Source organism: Heteronotia binoei, chromosome 5 (genome assembly GCF_032191835.1).
Source record: "Heteronotia binoei isolate CCM8104 ecotype False Entrance Well chromosome 5, APGP_CSIRO_Hbin_v1, whole genome shotgun sequence".
NCBI classification, from domain to species: Eukaryota; Metazoa; Chordata; class Lepidosauria; order Squamata; family Gekkonidae; genus Heteronotia; species Heteronotia binoei.
In genome coordinates, this window is record NC_083227.1 from 37335604 (window position 1) to 37356603 (window position 21000).

The window sequence follows — 21000 nt, forward strand, 5'->3', positions numbered from 1 at the left end:
ACAGACTGGTCTCCAGAAATCAGAGGCCAACCTCATAACATCAACAGCAGATTTTCAAAGAGCCAAATACAGATGCTTTTCTTTTCTGAAGGACAAACATATCTTTAAAAGCTTGAATCTTAATATGAGTATGGGCGTTTTACTGGAGCCTTCATTATCAATGGAGGCCCAGATAGCAGCCACTGCCAAGTCAGCATTCTTCCACCTGAAGCGGGCGAGGCAGTTGGCCCCCTTTCTGGAACGTCGCGACCTCGCAACAGTGATCCATGCAACGGTCACCTCAAGATTGGACTACTGTAATGCCCTCTACTTGGGGCTACCTCTGTGCCGGACCCGGAAGCTGCAGCTGGTGCAGAACGCGTCGGCCAGGCTACTATTGGGGCTCTCGAAATGGGAGCACATACGGCCGGGGCTGCGCGAACTGCACTGGCTGCCAATTACCTACCGAGTCCAGTACAAAGTGTTGGTTATTACCTTTAAAGCCCTATATGGCCGAGGACCAGCCTACCTAAGGGACCGTCTCTCCCCACATGAACCCCAGAGGGCACTGAGGTCAGTGGGTAAAAACAAAATGACCATCCCTGGGCCGAGACAGGTCAAACTTAAAAACACCAGAACACGGGCCTTTTCAGCCGCGGCTCCTGCACTGTGGAACCAGCTTCCGGAGGAAGTGCGGGCCCTGCGGAACCTTGACCAGTTCTGCAGGGCTTGCAAGACCGCCCTTTTCAGACAAGCCTATACTGATACCAACTGCTGAGTTGCTTCGAATAAAGAGCCACCATCCATAATACGATCATGGAATCATTTAAACTGGCAGAACCAGCGCCAAACAATTTTATTGCTGCCAGATACATTTAATACAATTTGAACTATGTATTTTAATCTAATTGACTGGGTTTTATGTTTATAATTTTAATTGTTAAATTCAAAGTTTTATCTATCTATGTTAATTGTTTGAAATGTTGTTAGCCGCCCTGAGCCGCCTAGGCGGGGAGGGCGGGATAGAAATAAAATTTATTATTATTATATTATTATTATGACACAATATGAATCCTGATCAACATACTACCATATGGACACTTCTTCTGAGCCACTTAGGTGTCTCTTGACTAGGTCAGTGATAAAACTCCATTCTCTTTTGGTTTCTTTCTGCCTTTTTGATATCTTTCCATTTCCATTTTCATAGGCAAGTGAATAAGAGTTGTCTTTCCACAGTCAAAAGCAACCCAAGAAGAAGGGGAAAGAGATGGAAGAGGAGGACTCAGAAGGCCCTGGAACTGGCAAGAGATTGAAGAAGTGTTCCCAACCTATCCAGGTAGTGAGTGATGTTGAATTTGAGGAAAAAGCTGTGCCAGAGATCTTGACTCAGGACACGATGACTGCAGATGTACGCAGCCGATGCTTCCGGTGGTTCTGTTACCATGAGGTCGATGGACCCCGAGAGTTTTGCAGCAAGCTCTATGGACTGTGCAACCATTGGCTGAAGCCAGAGAGGAACACCAAGAAACAGATGCTGGACCTGGTGATCCTGGAGCAGTTCCTGGCAGCCTTACCCCAGGAAATGCAACGCTGGGTCAGAGGATGCGAGCCAGAGACCAGTTCCCAGGCGGTGGCCCTGGCTGAAGGTTTCCTCCTGAGTCAGGCTGAGGAGAAGAGGCAGACAGAGCAGGTGAGGTTCAGGATCCATCTCCTCAGCTTGTTCCATTCCTTCTCTTACCTGTGTCCCTGTCTGTTATTTCAGATGTGGGGAGAATCCCTGAAGATGGAAGCTTTCAAGCATTGACCTTATCCTAAGGCTTCCTGTTTGATATTTCTGTTTGAATGTGTGTTAACCTTTCTAATGTTGCTTCCGATGTACGATGACCCTACAATTTAATGTCCTTCAAAATGTCCTATTGTTAACACCCTTGCTTAGGTTTTACAAACTGATGGTCGGGTCTTCTTTGATTGAGTCAATTAATCCCATGTTCGGTCGTCTACTTTTCCTAGCATCATTGTCTTTTCTAGTGACAATTGTCTTCTTGTACTGTCATGAAAGTATTATAGCCTCATTTTAGTCATTTTAGCTTCTAGGGAGAGTTCAGGTTTGATTTGCTCTAGAACCCACTGATTTGTATTTTTGACTGTCCATGGTATCTGTAAAAACTCTCCTCCAACATCAAAAGAATCAACTTTCTCCATGCCAACTTTCTTCATTGTCCAACTTTCTCACCCACACATAGTAATGGGGTACTATGGCATGAATTAACTTGATCTTGTTCACTAATGACACGTTCTAGCTCCTTCTTGACTCCCCTTCCCAGCCGCAATCTCCTTCTGATTTCTGCACTGTGGAACCAGTCTCCCTTTTGGTTGACAGTGGAGCCACGGAACAGAAAACCTTAAACAATTTCAAGTTCTTCATCATGAACCCTACATTTGTGTAGCTCCACACTAGTTGTTACTTTTTTCTTCTTGATGTTCAGCTATAATCCCACTTTGGCACATTCTGCTTTCAATCTTCATTAGTAGTTTTTTCAAGTCTTTACTATCTTCTGCCAGTAGTGTGGTGTCATTTTGCATATCTCAAATTGTTACTGTTCCTTCTGTGAATTTTCACTCCACCTTCATCTAAACCAGGGATGTCAAAACATGCGGCCCGGGGGCCAGATCAGGCCCCCAAGCAACTGCTTCCTTCACCCGCTGTCTTGCTTCCTTCTGCATCACAGCTTGTTTTGCCAGGCTTGCTCAATTGGACAGGAGCTACAGAGCAAAGCCTCTATTTTCTCCATTGACTGAGGTTCCTCCCTTGGGGAGGAAGGAGGGGAGGAATAGTTTGCTTTGCCAGGATCTCTCAATCGCACAGCAGAGCTACTGAGCCAAGTCTCTCTTCCTTCTATTGGCTGAGGTTCCTCCCGCTCCTGGTCCCCTGGGGAAGGAAGGAAAGAGCCAGAGCTTCTTTTGCTCAGTTCCCTGGATCACATAGGAGAGATACAAAGAAAGCACCTTTAAGACCAATGAGTGCTAATGTTTTAAGCATGTTGTATTTTAAACTTTTAAAAATATCTTTGTGTCCTTTTAAAGTTTATATCTCTGCGATCTGGCAGATAAGAGTCAGCACACTTAAACACTACATTAAACTGGCTCCAGGTATTTCTGCCTCTAGATGTTTCACTAGCCTGAGAAGAAAACCCCACTATGATTCTTGCCCCTGTAGCTAAAGCAGCTCTGATGGTGGATGCAGGGATGAGGAGAGTGGGATTGGGTCAGGATCCATCTCCTCAGCCGGTTCCATTCCTTCTCTTACTTGTATCTATAAAAACACTCCTCCAACACCACATTTCAAAAGAAACAAATTTCTCCATGCTTTCTCACCCACACATAGTAGTGGGGAATACTGTGGCATAAATTAACTTGGTTGAAGCAGCTCTGATGGTGACTGCAGGGATGAGGAGACTAGAGTGGGTCAGGATCCATGTCCTCGGCTGATTCCATTCCTTCTCTTACCTGTGTTCCTTGCTGTTCTTTCAGACGTGGGGACGATCTCTGAAGATGGAAGAAAAGTCCCCTGAGGGCAAAAGAGCTCCCTCAGAGGAAAGTCAGAGGGCACCATTGCAGGAACATGCCCAAGATTCCCTGCCAAGTGGTAAGAGTGCTTCCTGCCCAGAACGGATGAGGGTCTGAAGTCAGGTTGTGCAGACGATTCAGGACAGGATAAAAGGGGAATACTTCTGCAGACTACACAGAATTGAGTTCTGGGACATGATGCCATAGGAGGTAGTGATGGTCCCTTTAGTTTAAGGGGGAGTAGAGAGAATCATGAAATGCAATTTTATTCTTGTTTAATTAATTTTTTTTAATATGTATATTTTTATTATTAATACATTATCCGTTTCTCTACACGGTTTCTGATATCCATTTTACATTTACCCCCAACCCACCCCCCTTAGTCTATGCATCCTTTTCTTCTTCCAGCCAGGGACAAAGGACTCGAAGCTTCCACTGAATGTCCACTCTCCTTTCTTCCTTCGCCCATTTCAGATACGTCAGCCACTTTTCTTTAATTCTTGATCTTCTTTCTTCCCATGATTCTTCTTGCACCATTATAGCGGCTATATCCGACTGGACAAAATCAAAGAGGTAGTTATGCCAAGTACTTTCCTTCCATTTACTTTTGTCCTTCCATCCTGCCGCTATTACCGCTTTACCCGCTGATATCATTGCTTTTAGTAAATGTTGGTTGTTTTTCCCTGTTTTTTCATTCCCTAATAAACTCATCTGCATTAGTTCGAAGTTAATTCTCGGCTCTACCTGAAAGAATTTCTTTATCATTCCCACTACCATATCCCATAGTTTCTTGGCCTCAGGACACTCCCACCACATGTGGGAATACCATCCCTTTTCTTTCTTACAATGCCAACACTTAGGACTCAACCCAGGAAACATATTGGCTAAAGTAGCCGGAGTTCTATACCATTTGGTGAAAAATTTCAATTCCATTTCTCTAACCTTATGTATCTTAACTTTTTTTAAACCTTCCATTATCTTCTCCCCTGTTCGTTTCGTTATTTGGCCTTCTAAACTCCATGACCGTTGAAGGTAGCTTATTGCTCCTTCGTTACCTAAATTCATGCTCCTGTATAGGATGCCTGCTAATCCTTTTTTTGTTTTACCCATTAATTTATAAAACTTTTCCATAGGTTCTTCTTCATTTAAGTTACTCTTCTCCACTTCCTTTTTAACTTTAGTATACAATCCTGTGGCCTTAAGCCAGTATTGTATTCCTACGACTTCTTGAAATTCATGTAATGGTTTTAACTTATCTAGTATTAACAAATCTTCTACCCTTCTAAATCCTTTAGCCTTAAGTAGTTCGCTCCACCTATGCTCCTTGTCTCCTTCCATCAACACTTCTAATGGCGTCCATCTAGATACCCGATTCAGCCATTTTGGTTGCCATTTCTTCCAAACATTTAGCCCATTTTTCCTTGGTCCCACGTTTAAATTAAGTTCCTTCGCCCCCATGTTCGTAAAGATGCCATGTTTTCCTACCCCATTATTAGCTTCATTCTCAAACCTTATCCATTTCTGGTCCCCTTCCTTCTCTATTTCTAATAATGCTTTAAGCTGAAATGCTTCATAATAATTGACTATATCTGGGACTCCCCATCCAAGTTCTGATTTATGATTGTATGCTAATTTTTTTGGAAATCTAAGTTTCCTACTACCAAATATCCATTCCCTTATTTTAGTGTTCCAGTTAGTCATTTTTTGCTTATCTAACTCCAGTGGTATCGTTTGAAAAAGGTACGACAACCTTGGCATCCAAAACATCGATACACTCTTTATTCTAGTGGTCAGGCTCATCGTCCTTTTCCCCCACTGCTGCATATCCCTCTCTATTTTCTCCCAGATTTTATTATAATTTCCCTCCACTATCCTGTTGATATTTTTATAAATTCTTGTTTAATTAATTAATTAAAATATGCATGTCTCACCTGGTATTTCTCTTCCACCTTACTAAAAGGCAGTACACATTTTCTTGAGTGTAAAGAAGACAAGGTTTCAGAAGTCTGGGAGCCGGGATGCATGAGGCAGAATTCAAACAAAATTCAAAGAAGTAAACAAAATAGGGATTAACATTCATCCTTCCAATATTGTCTTCCTTTCAGGCAGTGAAGAGATGCTGTCAATCCTTCATCTGTGCAGCGAAGTGGAAACAGCTGCTCCACATCTGGCCCAGGTAGGGGGGATTAATGGGGTATAGTCGGGCCCCCCACCTTTCTCATGAAAGCTTTTGGTCCTGCTGACGGTGGAGAGAGAGGTTCTGAACCAAACTCTACATCCTGCACCCTCCCAGAATCCCCCGTTGGGAGTGTAGTCTCTGCCTGGAATGATCTCTGATAAAGGAATCTGTTTTTTCTTTCAGTCACCAGTTTCCTTTGAGGAGGTAGCTGTGTATTTCACTGAAGGTGAGTGGGCCCTGCTGGGTCCTAGCCAAAGAGCTCTCTACCGGGATGTCATGCAGGAGAACTCTGGGACTGTGGCTTCTCTTGGTAAGGATCGTTCATGGGTGCCAAAGATGCAAATTGCTGCCATTGGGGTTATGCATGAATCAGACTATTGAAAAGCAACATATTGTTGTGAGGACTGCCCAGCTATCTCCCCTCTGCTGGGGGCCTCAAGGAGGTGGGATGGCAGAGGAAGCGATGGTTCAGCATGGCCAGTGTTGTGGCCATCACCCAAGCCAGAGAATGTGTCCTGGTCTGAGTCCAAGTTGGAGCTGAGAGGCTCTCTGAAGTACGCTGGAAGGGATGAGATCCCAGTTTCTCAGTTGCCAACCTTTACAGCATGCTATAAGGACCTTGGGAGTTCCCCAAGGCTCTAACAGGGTAGGGTCACAAGTGTTGGCAGGATTTGGGCTTATTGTTAGCTCCTGCCCTATTAACTAATAACACCTGCCTGGCAGCTTGCCCTGCATGGAAGGTGACCTTGGGAGACTGCTTTCTTAGGGTTTTTCTTCTTCTTTTCCTGATCTTCCACGCACCAGATGTTAATTAGCTTTTTAGCCTTTGCTTGGGTTGGGAGTATAGAAGAGGAAGGTTTGTCTGGGTGCTTGGATACGGCTGCAGGCCACACCATCCAAGTAGAAGGATTTTGATGTTTTTGTTGAATAGGTATAAGACACCCAAGGAAAGCTGTCTGAGGATATTAAGAGGCAGTAAGATTTATAGTTTTTAAGATATACATTTAGCCAGAAGATAGTGATACTTTTTGTTTATTTGTTTAATCTTTTGGGATTAAGCGTCTTTGTTTCCTGTCTGTGACTACTGCTAGACCAATAAATCTGCTGTGCATATAAATTGTGTAAGGGTTTATACCAGCTGAGTGTGAGTATGTCCCAGAAGGGAACCTGAAAGAGCTCAGGGTACTCATTCATACACATGCCCTCCCCTGAGATGGGATTATGGACATGAACTCTGATTGTGATCTCTATAGGATCCATCCCCTTTATAGTGGTCGGGATTCTGGGCTTTGATCTTGACCATGTTTCTGTCCTTCCAGAAGAATTTTTCTCTTGGATTTTTTTCCTTTCCATATTGGAATTATATATCTCTCTCAAGGCAGCTTACAAATCATACTGAAAAGCATAGTAGGAGTGTGCAAAAAACCTGATTTTGCCAGCTCCATTGTAGCTTACAGGGACCATTATAGTCAGTGGCACCATAGGCTATAATGAAAATTGATCTAGGGGTATCTGGGCTTCTGGGGGGGGCTGTTTTTCAGGGTTTTAAAAAGATTGGACCATGGGCCCCAGGAGGAGGTGCTCCCATCCATTGTTTCCAATAGAGGTTCTGAGCTAAAACAGACATCCCTGAGCTCCCTGTTAAAATTTTATGCGCCAACACCCCCTAGCACAGCTTAGAGGGAACTATGATGGAAAGTCTGGGAAGAGGAGAGATAGGCATAATATAAAAACAGTTCTACAGGAAGGCTTGACAGGGATTAGATTGGCCAGTGTCTCCATTTGGGAGGAAAGAAGATCTGATCAAAGAAATGTATGCCCATTCATGAGCAGTGCCTGACTGGTGCCTTGGCTTCTTGTGTGGGTGCTGATTGAAAATCCTGCTTTATTCCAGCAGCAGACATAGAGGAGACAGCTGGGGAATTCCAGGGGTTCTCTTTGGAGAAAAACAAGAATGAAGGTGCCAAAGGACACTATGGGGATGCACCACAGAGGCAGGAGGGAAACCACACAGGTAAGAGGAAGAATAACCACATTCCTTGCCAAGGAGGGATTTCTGTGAAGTCCTAGACCAGGAAGAATGGTCAATAATAAAAGAAAAAGGAACAAAGGCTTCCATCCTAACCAAAGAATTCACTCCAGGGAAAATGAGTGTGGCCTTTGGAAGTCATTAAGTCAGAGAATTAACATCATTTTCCAGGCACAAATTCCTTTAGTAGAGAAACTGTATAACTGCTTGCAGTGGAGAAAGTGCTTCAGCTGGAAAAGAGCACTGACTTCACATCAAAAAAGTCACTCACACAGGTGGGGAGCAATATAAATGATCAGCGTCCAAACCAAGCGTCTCTTGTGGAGGAGACTTAATGTACTTAAAAAGTGTATTACTGTACACTTCAGTGTGCAGGAGAAAGAAGCAGAAGAAATATTTAGAGTGCAGATAAAAATTTAGTTGTAGATCAGGTATCTTTGGGTGGGTTTTAACAGTATTTCTTTTTTTATTTCTGTTTTTGTGTCAAACCAATTTTTATTTTTGCAATATATTGAAATAATAACTATAAACAAATTAATACCAACATAATATCAATATCAATGTATTGCATTTCCCCCCCTTCCAACCCCCCTTTTCCTGACTCTCACCAGTATTTACTTAAATTACTAAGAAGCAATACAAGGTAGTTCCCTCAATCCTAGAATCTTCATACTGAATTAATGAAATCAAAACATAGCCCTTTAAAATGCTTATTCATAAAAAATAACAATACAACCATAATAAAAAAATTATATATATATATATATAGTCTCTTTTCATTTTCATTATGTCATAATGTCACCTTATTGTAAAAATAGAAAAAAGAATATACTATAAAAAGAACATAAAGAACATTCTTCCCTTAAGTTTTTAGTCCATTATTCCACAAAATTTTTAACTATTGCCAATTACATCATCTGCAAACGCTCGGTATTTATAAGAAAAGCCTTTTAATTTAGGTCCCTCTATTTCCTTATCTTCTTGTATTTGGATAAGCAAGATCTCTAAAGTCATTATAAATATCAATGGAGATGTGCCATTATAAATATCAGTGGGCAACCTTGTCTTGTACCTTTGCTGGAAAACAGAAAGGAAGAAGGCATTTCCATCTACCAATGTTGGTATCCAGCTCTGCAAAACACCCTACAGACTATAAATTGCAGAAGGTCACAGAACAATCAGCACAGTCAACAACCATCTTCCTTATCTTCACACCCCTTCCAACCCTCCAAGCAATTAACACAGAACAATGGTCGCATTCCACAGCCAGTTTCCTTATCACTACCCTTCCAGGAAGCCCCACCAAACAATGGGCACATCCACAAACCAATTGCCCTCTCACCACACCCCCTCCAGCCTAGAAACAGCAGCTCTCCAGCAGCCCTGGCCTCACTCAATGCACAGCAGCCAAGAAGGTCAGAGCGCCTGCTCCGGCTGCAATGCCACTGAGGATGTTCTCTGCAGCTGAGAACGAAACGTCTGGAAGAAGAGCTTTCTCCAGTAGAACATGGCACTTGAGCCCGAAAGATTCTACAAACCCTAATAATATCTATAACAGTTCTAATATTATCTCCTGGGAAGAAATTTGTCTCCTGGGAAGAAATCGTGCTTGTTCCTCTTTAATAACATAATTCAAGTGCTGTTTGCGTCTTTCTGCTAGTATCCTAGCATATATTTTATAATCATTATTAAGTAGTGAAATTGGTCTAAAATTTTTTACATTCGTGGGGTCTGTCTTCTTTTGGTATCAACGAAATTACTGCTTCCTTCCATGTACTTGGTATTTTCCCATCATTCCTTATTATGTTCATCAATTTCTGAAGTTTTGGTACTAATGTATCACCAAGGACTGTATAAAATTTTGCTGTAAATCCATCTGGACCAGGTGGCTTTCCCAATTTCATTGAATTTATTGCTGCTTCAACTTCTATTTTTTCAATTGGATCATTTAGAATTTTTTTCATGTTTTCTGTTAAAGGGTTTACTTGAATTCTCTGCAAATATACACATTTATTTTACTTTTTTCCACCTTTTGGCTTTGAAATAGCTTAGCATAATATTTATAAAATTCCCTTTTAATTCCTGCTTGGTCAACAATTTCTTTATCTCCAGACACGATCTTATTTATAACTCTATTCTCCCTTTTCTTTTTCATCTGCCAAGCCAGATATTTTCCAGGTTTGTTTGCTCCTTCAAAGGATTTCTGTTGCAGTATTTAAGGTTCCATTCAACCTCTTTATTTAATGAATGTTCCAATTGTTTCAGTAATATTGTGGTCTCTCTTATAAGTTTTTTTTCCCCCTGGTCGCTTTCTAAGATCCTTTTCTTTATTGGCAATCTCTTTTTGAATATCTAGCATTTGTTTCTCCTTATTTCTTTTATCTTTATTATTCATAGTAATTAAAATGCCTCTCATCACTGCTTTATATGCATCCCACACCATTTGAAATTGAATGTCTTCATTTATTTGAAAGAAAGCTTTAGTTTCCTTTTCTAGAGACACCACAATTTCTGTTTTCTGAAGCAGATCATTTATTCTCCACCTCCTTGTCTTTATGACATACTTTGCTGACCACATTAATGGATTATGATCCACCCTAACTTAAGGAAGAATCTCTATTTTTTTGTCCACAAACCAATATCTTTTGTAACCCATATCAATTCTTGAGAAAGATTGTGCCTTGCTGAAAAGAAGGTATAGTCCCGCACTTTAGGATTAAATTTCCTCCACACATCTTCCAAACTCTCTTGTTTTACTAACTCAAAAAATGACTTTGGAAATTTCCTTTCGTTATTTCTTATTCCGGATCTGTGCAGCATGTTTTTTACTGTCCCATTAAAATCATCCATTATCATCATTTGTTCGTATGTCACCTGGTCTGGTTGTTGCACAGTGTTTTTAAAGAAGGCATCTTTCGCCCCATTAGGGGCATACAACCCCACTAACAGTGTCTTTTTATCATTTAACATCACTTCTACTGCTAAGTATCTTCCATCATTATCTTTAAAGACCAATTTTGGATCCAATTCTTGTTTAATATAAAAGATCACACCCCTCTTATTCTCTTTAGCTAACGAAAAAAATTCTACACCCAATGACTTGTTCCATAAAAATTTATAATCCATTTGTTTGATATGTACTTCTTGTAAGCAAATTATATTACATTTTTGTTTTTTAATCCAATGAAATGTAGTTTTACTTTTTTCCAGTGAGTTTAGTCCATTTACATTCCAAGATAATAATTTGTAATCCATAATGGTTCTTCTTTTATTCTGTATCCTCAAAATCCCTATGCTCCTCAAAAAACCTTCTCATTGCTTGAACATTATTAATTGTAATCCTTTTGCCTCCATGTTCAAAACTCAGACCTTCTGGTAAAATCCACCTATATCGCACATCTCTGTCTCGCAATTTATCAGTCAGTTTCGTATAGTCTTCTCTCATTTATGACCTTTTTTGGCAGCTCTTTCATAATTCTCACTCTGCTTTCATCCACTTCCAATGTTTTTTCAAATTGTTTTCTAAAGATTCTTCCCACCATATCCCTTGACACAAATCTTACTACCACATCCTTGGTAGTTTATTTTTTTTGGCATACATTGAATTGACTCTGTATATATAATCATAAAGATGACTAGATTGATCAGGGTCTATTTCCAAAAACTCAGCAATAATTCCTGTTACATAAATCTTCAAATCCAATTCTTCTTTTTCAGGTACTCCTCTTAGACGTATCTGGTTTTCCATCAACTTGCAGTCTTGTAGAACTACTTTCTCCTGCAGCTTGTTGATCATGGAATCTTGATCTTTCACTTTATTTTCCACAATGTATACTTTATTTACATCACTTTAACTAACCTCGCCTCCATGGCATCATGTTGTTTTTGCACTGCTTTTGCCATCTTTACTTCTTCTAACGTACTGGTCCTCTGACGGAGCTTCGGTCCCACCTTATGCTCTGACATTACTGTCCTCCCATAGCAAATACAGGCTCTAAACTTGATCTCGCCAAATTATAATTTGATCACTGGATTTTGAAGCTTGAAGCTCGCCTTTCCAAAGAGCCTAAAATCGCCGCTCTCACAGCTGCCAAACTCCCGATATTAATTTTTAAGTTTTCCTTTTTCACCTTAAGTCCACCAAAGTTCATTTCATTTGTATATTCCAGTGGGTTTCACTTTTTCCAAATGATATCTGTCAGCTCCCCTAAATTTTATAGTCCCATTTATTTTTGAAAAGTTTTTTTAAATTATGACCTTCCTTTAATGGCCACCAAACTTTTTCTATGGTTTTATGGCCCTAGAGAGGACCAGGAGGTCTAATCTTTGCCCTTCTTCCAATGGCTCCTTCCTGCTTTTCTTGCCACAAAGTCTTGTTCTTTATGGTAGAGGGAACTCGCGATGTTTCGATGATGTCACTTCCTGTGACATTTCCACCTTCTGCAGCTCAATGACGATGGGGGTTTGTGCAGAAACCGCAGATATTCAAAATATGAGGGTTTTTTTTTGCTCTTAACTTTGTTTCCTTAACTCCAAAAGTCCCAAAATTACCCCCTTCCTTTCTTCTTTGCCATAGAATATTATACTTGAGTCCAGATTTTTATCCTTATTTTATATGAAGCTTATATTAGTCCCGGAATGGTAGATAACAATCTTCCTACCTTGCCACCGAGTAGACCCTTCTCAACACCGTCCTTTCCAGAAATGAATAGGTATAAATTAGAATAGTCCCAAGAAAGCTTGAATCATGTTGAATTTAAGCCAAGTTAATGACCACGGAGCCCTCTTTAGATTCTGGAATGCGATCCTTCAACGGGGGTCCTTCAAAGCTTCAAAGGCACCCCTCTGGGATTCCTCTTCAGCCAAAGTAAACTCCTTCGGAATTTCCAGAGCATGCCTTGGCCTTTCCCCTATCTGAGATGGGTAGGCAGCAGGCGTTGAAATCTCCTCCCCTGCCCAGAACAAAAGGCTCCGGTCCGCTCCTCTTTGAGAAGCGTCTCAATTCTTCATGATCCAACCCTGGAAGTCCAACAGTATTTCTTTCTTTATTTCTGCAGGTGACAATCAGAGGAATGAGGAGGATGGGGAACTGCATCCTCAATTGCCAAAGGAAGTGAAGAATGAAGACTTGAGAGGAAACTTCTACAATCAAGATGGGCCTAAGAGGGAGAAAGAAAGCCAGATGGTCAAGGAGAGGGGTAAACTCATTCTTTGCCAAGGGGGGGATTTCCAAGAAGTAATTCCCATGCCGAAGCAAACATACAAGTGCTTGGTGTGTGGAATGAACTTTTCAAATCAATCCCTGTATAAGATCCATTTTGGAATACACAGTGAAAAGAAGACCCAAAAATGGCTGGAGTCTGGAAAGATCATAATTCGCACGGTAAAGCTTCTTACATATGAAAGAACACATCCAGGAGAGAAACCTTATAGTTGCTCAAAGTGTGGCAAGAGATTCTCAGAGAAATCAGGCCTTATTCGACACCAAAGAATTTGCTCTGCAGAGAAGCTGTTTATTTGCTCAGAGACTGGAACTGTAGGAAATGGAAATACACCTTTTCTAAAGCCCAGTATAGTGAATGCACATAAATGCCTTTGGTGCAGAAAGTACTTCAAATACCGATCACAACTCCTTGCGCACCAAAGAATCCACACAAGGGAGAAGCCTTTTGAATGCTCAGAGTGTGGAAAAAGATTCATTCAGCGTGGCCATCTTAAAAAGCATCTAAGAACCCACACTGGAGAGAAGCCTTTTGAATGTTCAGAGTGTGGGAAGAAATTCAGTCAGAGTGGTGATCTTCAAAGACATCTAAGAACCCACACAGGAGAGAAGCCTTTTGAATGTTCACAGTGTGGGAAGAAATTCAGTCAGAGTGGTGCTCTTCAAAAACATCTAAAAACCCACACAGGGGAAAAGCCTTTTGAATGTTCAGAGTGTGGAAAGAAATTCAGTCGCAGTGGCTACCTTCGAAAACATCTGAGAATCCACACAAGGAAGAAGCCTTCTGGATGCTCTGAGAATGGGAAGAGATTTGGTTGCACTGGCACTCTTCAAAAACATCTAAGAACTCATGAAGGGAAGAAGTTTTTTGAATGTTCAGAGTGTGGGAAGAGATTCAGTCACGGTGGCGATCTTAAAAAACATCTGAGAACCCACACAGGGGAGAAGCCTTTTGAATGCTCTGAGTGTGGGAAGAGATTTGGTCGCAATGGCTCTCTTCGAAGACATCTAGGAATTCACACAAGGGAGAAGCCTTTTGAATGCTCTGAGTGTGGGAAGAGATACAGTTGTAGTGGCACTCTTCGAAGCCATCTAAGAATTCACACAGGGGAGAAGACTTTAAGAACATAAGAGAAGCCATGTTGGATCAGGCCAATGGCCCATCCAGTCCAACGCTCTGTCACACAGTGGCCAAAATTTTTATATATATATATATATATACACACATACACACACACACACATATATATACACACACTGTGGCTAATAGCCACTGATGGACCTCTGCTCCATATTTTTATCAACCCCCCTCTTGAAGCTGGCTATGCTTGTAGCTGCCACCACCTCCTGTAACAGTAAATTCCACATGTCAATCACCCTTTGGGTGAAGCAGTACCTCCTTTTATTCGTTCTAACCCGACTTCTCAGCAATTTCATTGAATGCCCACAAGTTCTTGTATTGTGAGAAAGGGAGAAAAGTACTTCTTTCTCTACCTTCTCCATCCCATGCATAATCTTGTAAACCTCTATCATGTCACCCCGCAGTCGACGTTTCTCCAAGCTAAAGAGCCCCAAGCATTTTAACCTTTCTTCATAGGGAAAGTGTTCCAAACCTTTAATCATTCTAGTTGCCCTTTCTGCATTTTTTCCAATGCTATAATATCCTTTTTGAGGTGCGGTGACCAGAATTGCACACATTATTCCAAATGAGACCGCACCATCGATTTATACAGGGGCATTATGATACTGGCTGATTTGTTTTCAATTCCCTTCCTAATAATTCCCAGCATGGCGTTGGCCTTTTTTATTGCAATCGCACACTATCTTAACATTTTCAGTGAGTTATCTACCATTACTCCAAGATCTCTCTCTTGGTCAGTCTCTGCCAGTTCACACCCCATCAACTTGTATTTGTAGCTGGGATTCTTGGTCCCAATGTGCATTACTTTGCACTTGGCCACATTGAGCCTCATCTGCCACGTTGACGCCCACTTACCCAGCCTCAACAGATCCCTTTGGAGTTCCTCACAATCCTCTCTGTTTCTCACCACCCTGAACAATTTAGTGTCATCTGCAAACTTGGCCACTTCACTGCTCACTCTCAACTCCAAATCATTTATGAACGTTAAAGAGCATGGGACCCAGTACTGAGCCCTGCGGCACTCCACTGCTTACCGTCCTCCACTGCAAGACTGCCCATTTATACTCACTCTCTGCTTCCTATTAATTAGCCAGTTTTTGATCCACAAGAGGACCTGTCCTTTTACGCCATGACTCTCAAGTTTACTAAGGAGCCTTTGATGAGGAACTTTATGAGAAGCTTTCTGGAAGTCAAGGTAAACAATATCTATCGGTCTCCTTTGTCCACATGTTTGTTCACCCCCTCAAAGAAATGTAACAGGTTAGTGAGGCAAGATCTGCCCTTACAGAACCCATGCTGAGTCTTCCTCAATAACTCGGTGGGGTAGGGCGGGATATAAATCGAATAAATATAATAAATAAACTCGTGTTCATCAATGTGCCTACTCATTCTGTCCTTGATAATAATGGTTTCTACCAACTTTCCAGGTATTGAAGTCAGACTGACTGGCCTGTAGTTTCCTGGATCTCCTCTGGAACCCTTTTTAAAGATGGGGGTGACATTTGCTACCTTACAGTCCTCAGGAACAGAAGCAGATTTCAATGAAAGGTTACGTATTTTTGTCAGAATGCTCCAAGTGAGGAAAGAGATTCAGTTGCAGTGGCCATCTTCAAAATCATTTAAGAACCCGCACAGGAGAGAAGCCTTTTGAATCCCAGAGTCACACAAAGAGAAGCCATGGAACTGCTTAGCTCAGAGATGTTGAACTCGTTTGTTAAGAGGACCATAAGTTACACGAATGTCACTTTGTTGAAGGGCTATGTGTTCCATAGAATGTAATGCTGGGTACAGGAGATAAACTTCAGGAAGGACGCAGACATACCCAATTAACAATGTTATTTTTTTTCAAAATACAAACATTTGTAAAACATTAAGAATATTTCCTTTATTGAAGTCTTTGAAAACTGACCCCTCTTGCTTTGAATCATTGCATGAAAACCTGGAGTCAGTGTCTGAGCTGCAGTGATCTTGAGTATGTACTTTTGATTTATGGGCATTTATTACAGAATAGAGCTGTTCACAGACATACATTGTCCCAAAAATAGACAGGATTTTAGAAGCAAAAGCCTTATGTTGGGGGTAATCTGGTAAAATTTCCTAATGCCAACTTCAGAAAGATTTTCCTTCAATGCAGCATCACAGTGCTCCTCCACCTACCTGCAGTTTGTGGCATCCTTTCATTGATAGGTGGGGAGATGAAAGAAAAGGGCTGTTCAGAAAAGAAGGTAAGGGGAATCCTGAGGGTGGGTGAAATTGTCACCTATTTTGAGAAGAAACATAAGATGCTCTTTAAAAGGCTGGGTATTGAGTTTATCTGTACTCCATCTGTCTCCCCAACAGAACTCTGGGTGAGTTATGATATTTTTTAAGATTGAGAGAATGAAATAGGCCCAAGGTCACAAGCAAGTTTTACAGCAGAATGGCATTTGAACTTTGGTCTAATGCTGTGACTGCTGTCAGTTCAAATGATATAACAACATACACCACAACAATGACTAGCTAAATTATTAAAACAAGTATTACATATTTTTAAAGTATAGATTTTTCATATGTTCACAGTGTGCACACACCATGCAATAATGAAAGTGATTCAAATACCAAAAGACATTTAAAGTGCTCAGTGCTCATTAAATCGTCTACTAAATAGTCCAAAAACCATCAAAATGAAGCACTTTATGCCACTATTAGAAGTCCTCCAGCACTATCGGGTGTTTTTATTTTTGAAGAATTCAGTGATTCTCTAATCTTCACAATGCTGGCATTATAGCTGGTAGTTCCAAAATGCTGACAAAACAGATCTGATTGTTGGAAATATGTATCTGTTTTGTATGTCCTTTGCAATATTCCAAAGTTCCAGTCATTATAGGGTTAACACTGCCTGATTCCAATTTGCTAAATACATGGATGAAATATAAGAAATATGGAGATGAGAGAAGACAGTTATGGATAGTGCCAGCTGAAGTAATAAAAACAACGGCTGAGATAGGTGAAAAAAAGTGGTTGTCATATAATCAATTATTAAAAATACAAAGTGGCAAAATAGAATTGAAAACTGCTGACGAGTTGAATAATAAATATGATTGTTTCCAAATGCAACAAATAAAGAGCTTGGTGGATAACGATATCAAGGAATAAGAAAACAAATAAATGGAAAAAGTTCTGCTTGGAGATAATGAAAAATTAATTTCAAAAATATATAAATTACTTTTGAAATGGTCTACGGAGGATGAAGTAGTGAAATCTCAAATGATTAAATGGGCAATTAATGTAAATAAAGAAATACAGATGGAAACTTCGGAATACTTGTGGAAGAATTCTATGAAGCTCTTGACGTGTCATAGTATTAAAGAGAACTGTTTTAAAATGATGTATAGGTGGTATATGACTCCTAAAAAATTGGCAAAGATGAACAATAAGATGCCAGACAGATGTTGGAAATGTAAAAAACATGAAGGTTCTTTCTACCATATGTGGTGGACTTGTGAAAGAGCAAAAAAGTATTGGCAGATGATTCAGCAAGAAATTTCTAAGATCTTGGGATATGAATTTAAGAAAGTTGCAGAGACTTTTCTATTGAGATTGCAAATGGAAAAATTTCCAAAAGAAGATAGAACTGTAATTTGGTACTTGCTTTCAGCTGCTAGGACATTATATGCGCAGTTGTGGAAGCAAGAAAAAATACCAGAGAAATGGGATTGGATTATAAAAGTTATGACATGGAGTGAAATGGACAAATTAACAAGAATAGTAAGAGACTATGATTTAGAAGTTTTTAAGACAGAGTGGAAAAAGTTTAGAAGATATGTAGAAAAAGAGTGGAAAATAAAAGGACATTGGACTATTTTTGATAACGATTAAGTTTTAAAAAGAAGAATATAATTTTTTGTTTTAATAGTTAAGGATACCTCTACATATTTGCATTTTAAGTAAATAACACTGGCGGGAGTCAAGTAACGGGGGGAGGGGTGGGTAGAAAGTAATATATGGCGTAGATAAAAAGTTTTTAAAGATGTAAGAAATAGATTTATTACCATAAGTTACCAATAAAATTGTTTTACCTCAAAAACCCCCCACTGTGCCCGATTCCCTATTGCCTGCATAACCTGGGAAGAAGACACTGCTGGCAATTAAGGTCTAGAAGAGGGAAAACCTGTTTTGTCTGTTTGGTCAGTCAGTCATGTGACTTCCTTTGTTCAGGCAGAGAGGTCAAGGAGGAGGAGGAAGTAGCCTCCATTAAGCACATGATCTTCTAGCGTAAGAATGTAGTTCTATAGTGTTTGTTATTTTCACCTCCCAGTACCCTTTCCCTGTAGAAATAAATATGGTTTTGCTTTTTCATGTTAAATGATTATTTGATCCAGTGATCCATCGCACTGTTTGAGATAAATAGAATTTCAAACAGAATTCCCTAACACTGATGACATGGAATCTTCATTATAATGTTGACACAGCAGCTAATATATGATACCTTCAGAGATAACTACCAGCGATAGCTTCCAAAGCGCTGGAGGAACAGCAATGCTGATAAGGCAACTGATGTATACCTTCAAGGCACTAATCAGGATTAACTTCAAGGTGCTGTCAAAATAGCTATGTGATCCTTGGGCATTTTTCAATACATGTTTTGTCTGCCCACCTTCCTCTTGGCTCAGCTTAGGCCAATGAGCAGTCTATGTTTTCATAACAAGAAGCATCCACCATTAACCCAATATAGATGGAACTCAGTCCTGCCAATTTCATCATCCACTGGCTTTATCTTGCCAGCTATAATGTCAGCATTGTGAAGAATAGAGAATTATCAAATTCTTAAAAAAAATAAAAAACACCAGGCACAGAATTATTGCTGTAAAGCTTCCAGGCCATTCATTGGGTGAACTCAAAAAGGAGCTCTTTTTTAATGCAAAGGAACTTGAAAAACAGAATAGAAAGGGAAAATGCTGAATTTGAAGTTATTGCAAAACTTGGAACAAACCAGGACTCAAAATGGATATTGTTTTCTTATTACATATGCTAAATTCATTCAATCCTTACATTGTAGTCTCACCAACAAGGGCTATACATTCTCTTTATTTTAGTGTATTTCTTAGTTGGAATAGTAACTTAGAATAGTGATTGCAATGTATTGCAATGAATGAGAATGGTATATCAGAATGCATTCCTTTGGTCTGGTAACAGAGGAGACATAACATGGAGCTGGGCATGTTTAGCCTGGAGAGGAGGTGGCTAAGAGGTAATATCACCATCTTCAAGCACTTGAAGGGCTGTCATATAGAGGATGGTGTGGAATTGTTTTCTGTGACCCCAGAAGGTAGGACCAGAACCAATGGGTTGAAATTAAAAGAGTTTCTGGCTCAACATTAGGAAGAACTTCCTGACAGTTCCTCAGTGGAACAGGCTTCCTCAGGAGGTGGTGGTCTCTCCTTCCTTGGAGGTTTTTAAACAGAGGCTAGATGGCCATCTGACAGCAATGAGGATCCTGTGAATTTAGACGGAGGTATTTGTGAGTACCCAGTTTGCTGGAGGCGGGGGAGGCGTAGATGACTGGGGAAGGCACTGGCAAACCACCTCGTAAAATCTGCTGTGAAAACGTGATGCGACATCACCCCAGAGTCAGAAATGACTGGTGTTTGCACAGAGGAGTACCTTTTTTATTTGTGCAGGGGGTTGGACTAGATGACCCTGGACGTCCCTTCCGACTCTATGATTCACTACAAATCACCCCTCAAACGAAAAGATACGATCAGTTACCTGCACACTTGAGAGGAAATGGATGGAGATGGTTCAGAGAAGAAGCATCATATCTGGGTCTGCAGAGAACACCCATTTAGAAGTCCTATTAGAATGCTTTGCTTGGAACCACCCAATGCTTTGTGACTGGCCCCAGCCATCATGGCAGCCTCTATGGAAAGGCACCCACGGCCTATTTGCAAAATCCCTGAAGTGCCCACAGTTTTCACAAGGCAGCGGAGATGTGGAATAGCATATTGACTTCATCCAAACAGGGCCCTGAATGGATATTTTTATTAGAACCAACAAGGCTTGCCAAGTCTAACAACTGTCCTTGTTGTCTGCTTGCACCTCAAAATCTGGCAAGAGGAAAATTGAAGGGGGCTGTGTGCACTGGCACACATCACTTCTGGTGAAAAAGTGAAAATGATGTCAGAAGGAGTGCTCTAGGATTTACCAGAAACTATGTCTTAACCATTGAATTTTGGTGAATCCGTAGCTTGGGGTGGCCAAACTTGCTTAACATAAGGGCGACATAGAATAAATGTCAGATATTTGAGAGCCACAAGACATGAATGTCAGATGTTTGAAAGCCGGCAGGCAGGCAGGAAAGGTGGAAAAAAAGCAAATACATGGAGGGTGGGAGAGGTGGAAAGAAAGAAACTTTAAATGCATTCTCCAAGCTGCTGGCTGGCTTGGAGAAGTAATTTAAAAAGCCAAATGCCTCCTCCAAACTGTCCAACGGAGTGGGGGAGGGCCTCAAGAGCCACACAATTTGTGTGAAAGAGCCACATGTGGCTCCTGAGCTGCAGTTTGGCCACCCCTGCCTTAGTCTGTCTTGAGAACCTGACTGGAGAGGCCAGCTTGCCTGGTTTGGTGGGCAACCTGCCTCCTTCAGCCTTGGTCCCTTGATAGGGGCAGTGGGGGAGGACAGTATCCCACAAAGCCATGCCATCACTTCAGGCTGTGTAACTGGATGTGAAGCTATTATGTTGGGTATGCTCTGGTATCCCCCAGAAATTCTATGGTTTTTGCCCCGCAGCATGGTGAGGTCACTCCCGTTAGGCAGCAAGAAATCACATTGCAACATTCCTGGATGCCCTCCCCCCCCCCCCCCCCGAGACTGTCTCTGCTGCATCTCTTGATGGAGGCTGTGG

At 40.9% G+C, this 21000-nt stretch overlaps 1 protein-coding gene across 1 annotated transcript; it reads left to right on the forward strand.

Moving 5' to 3' along the window:
- Positions 1-1246: 1246 nt before the first annotated feature.
- LOC132571949 (zinc finger protein 436-like) lies at positions 1247-14393 on the forward strand. Its single transcript, XM_060238742.1, has 7 exons — positions 1247-1573; positions 3511-3625; positions 5652-5722; positions 5909-6035; positions 7620-7739; positions 12812-13265; positions 13401-14393. Exons 1-7 carry the CDS (start codon positions 1247-1249, stop codon positions 14104-14106), a joined length of 1920 nt encoding a protein of 639 aa, XP_060094725.1. The 3' UTR covers positions 14107-14393.
- The last annotated feature ends 6607 nt before the right edge of the window (positions 14394-21000 follow it).

Excerpts from the sequence above, each read along its gene's own strand:
- LOC132571949 (XM_060238742.1), top strand. The coding sequence starts at position 1,247 with ATGGAAGAGGAGGACTCAGAAGGCCCTGGAACTGGCAAGAGATTGAAG. Across the intron at positions 5,723-5,908 it reads CTGCTCCACATCTGGCCCAG|TCACCAGTTTCCTTTGAGGA; the intron begins GTAGGGGGGATT and ends TTTTTCTTTCAG. Across the intron at positions 13,266-13,400 it reads ATTTGCTCTGCAGAGAAGCT|AATCCACACAAGGGAGAAGC; the intron begins GTTTATTTGCTC and ends TGCGCACCAAAG.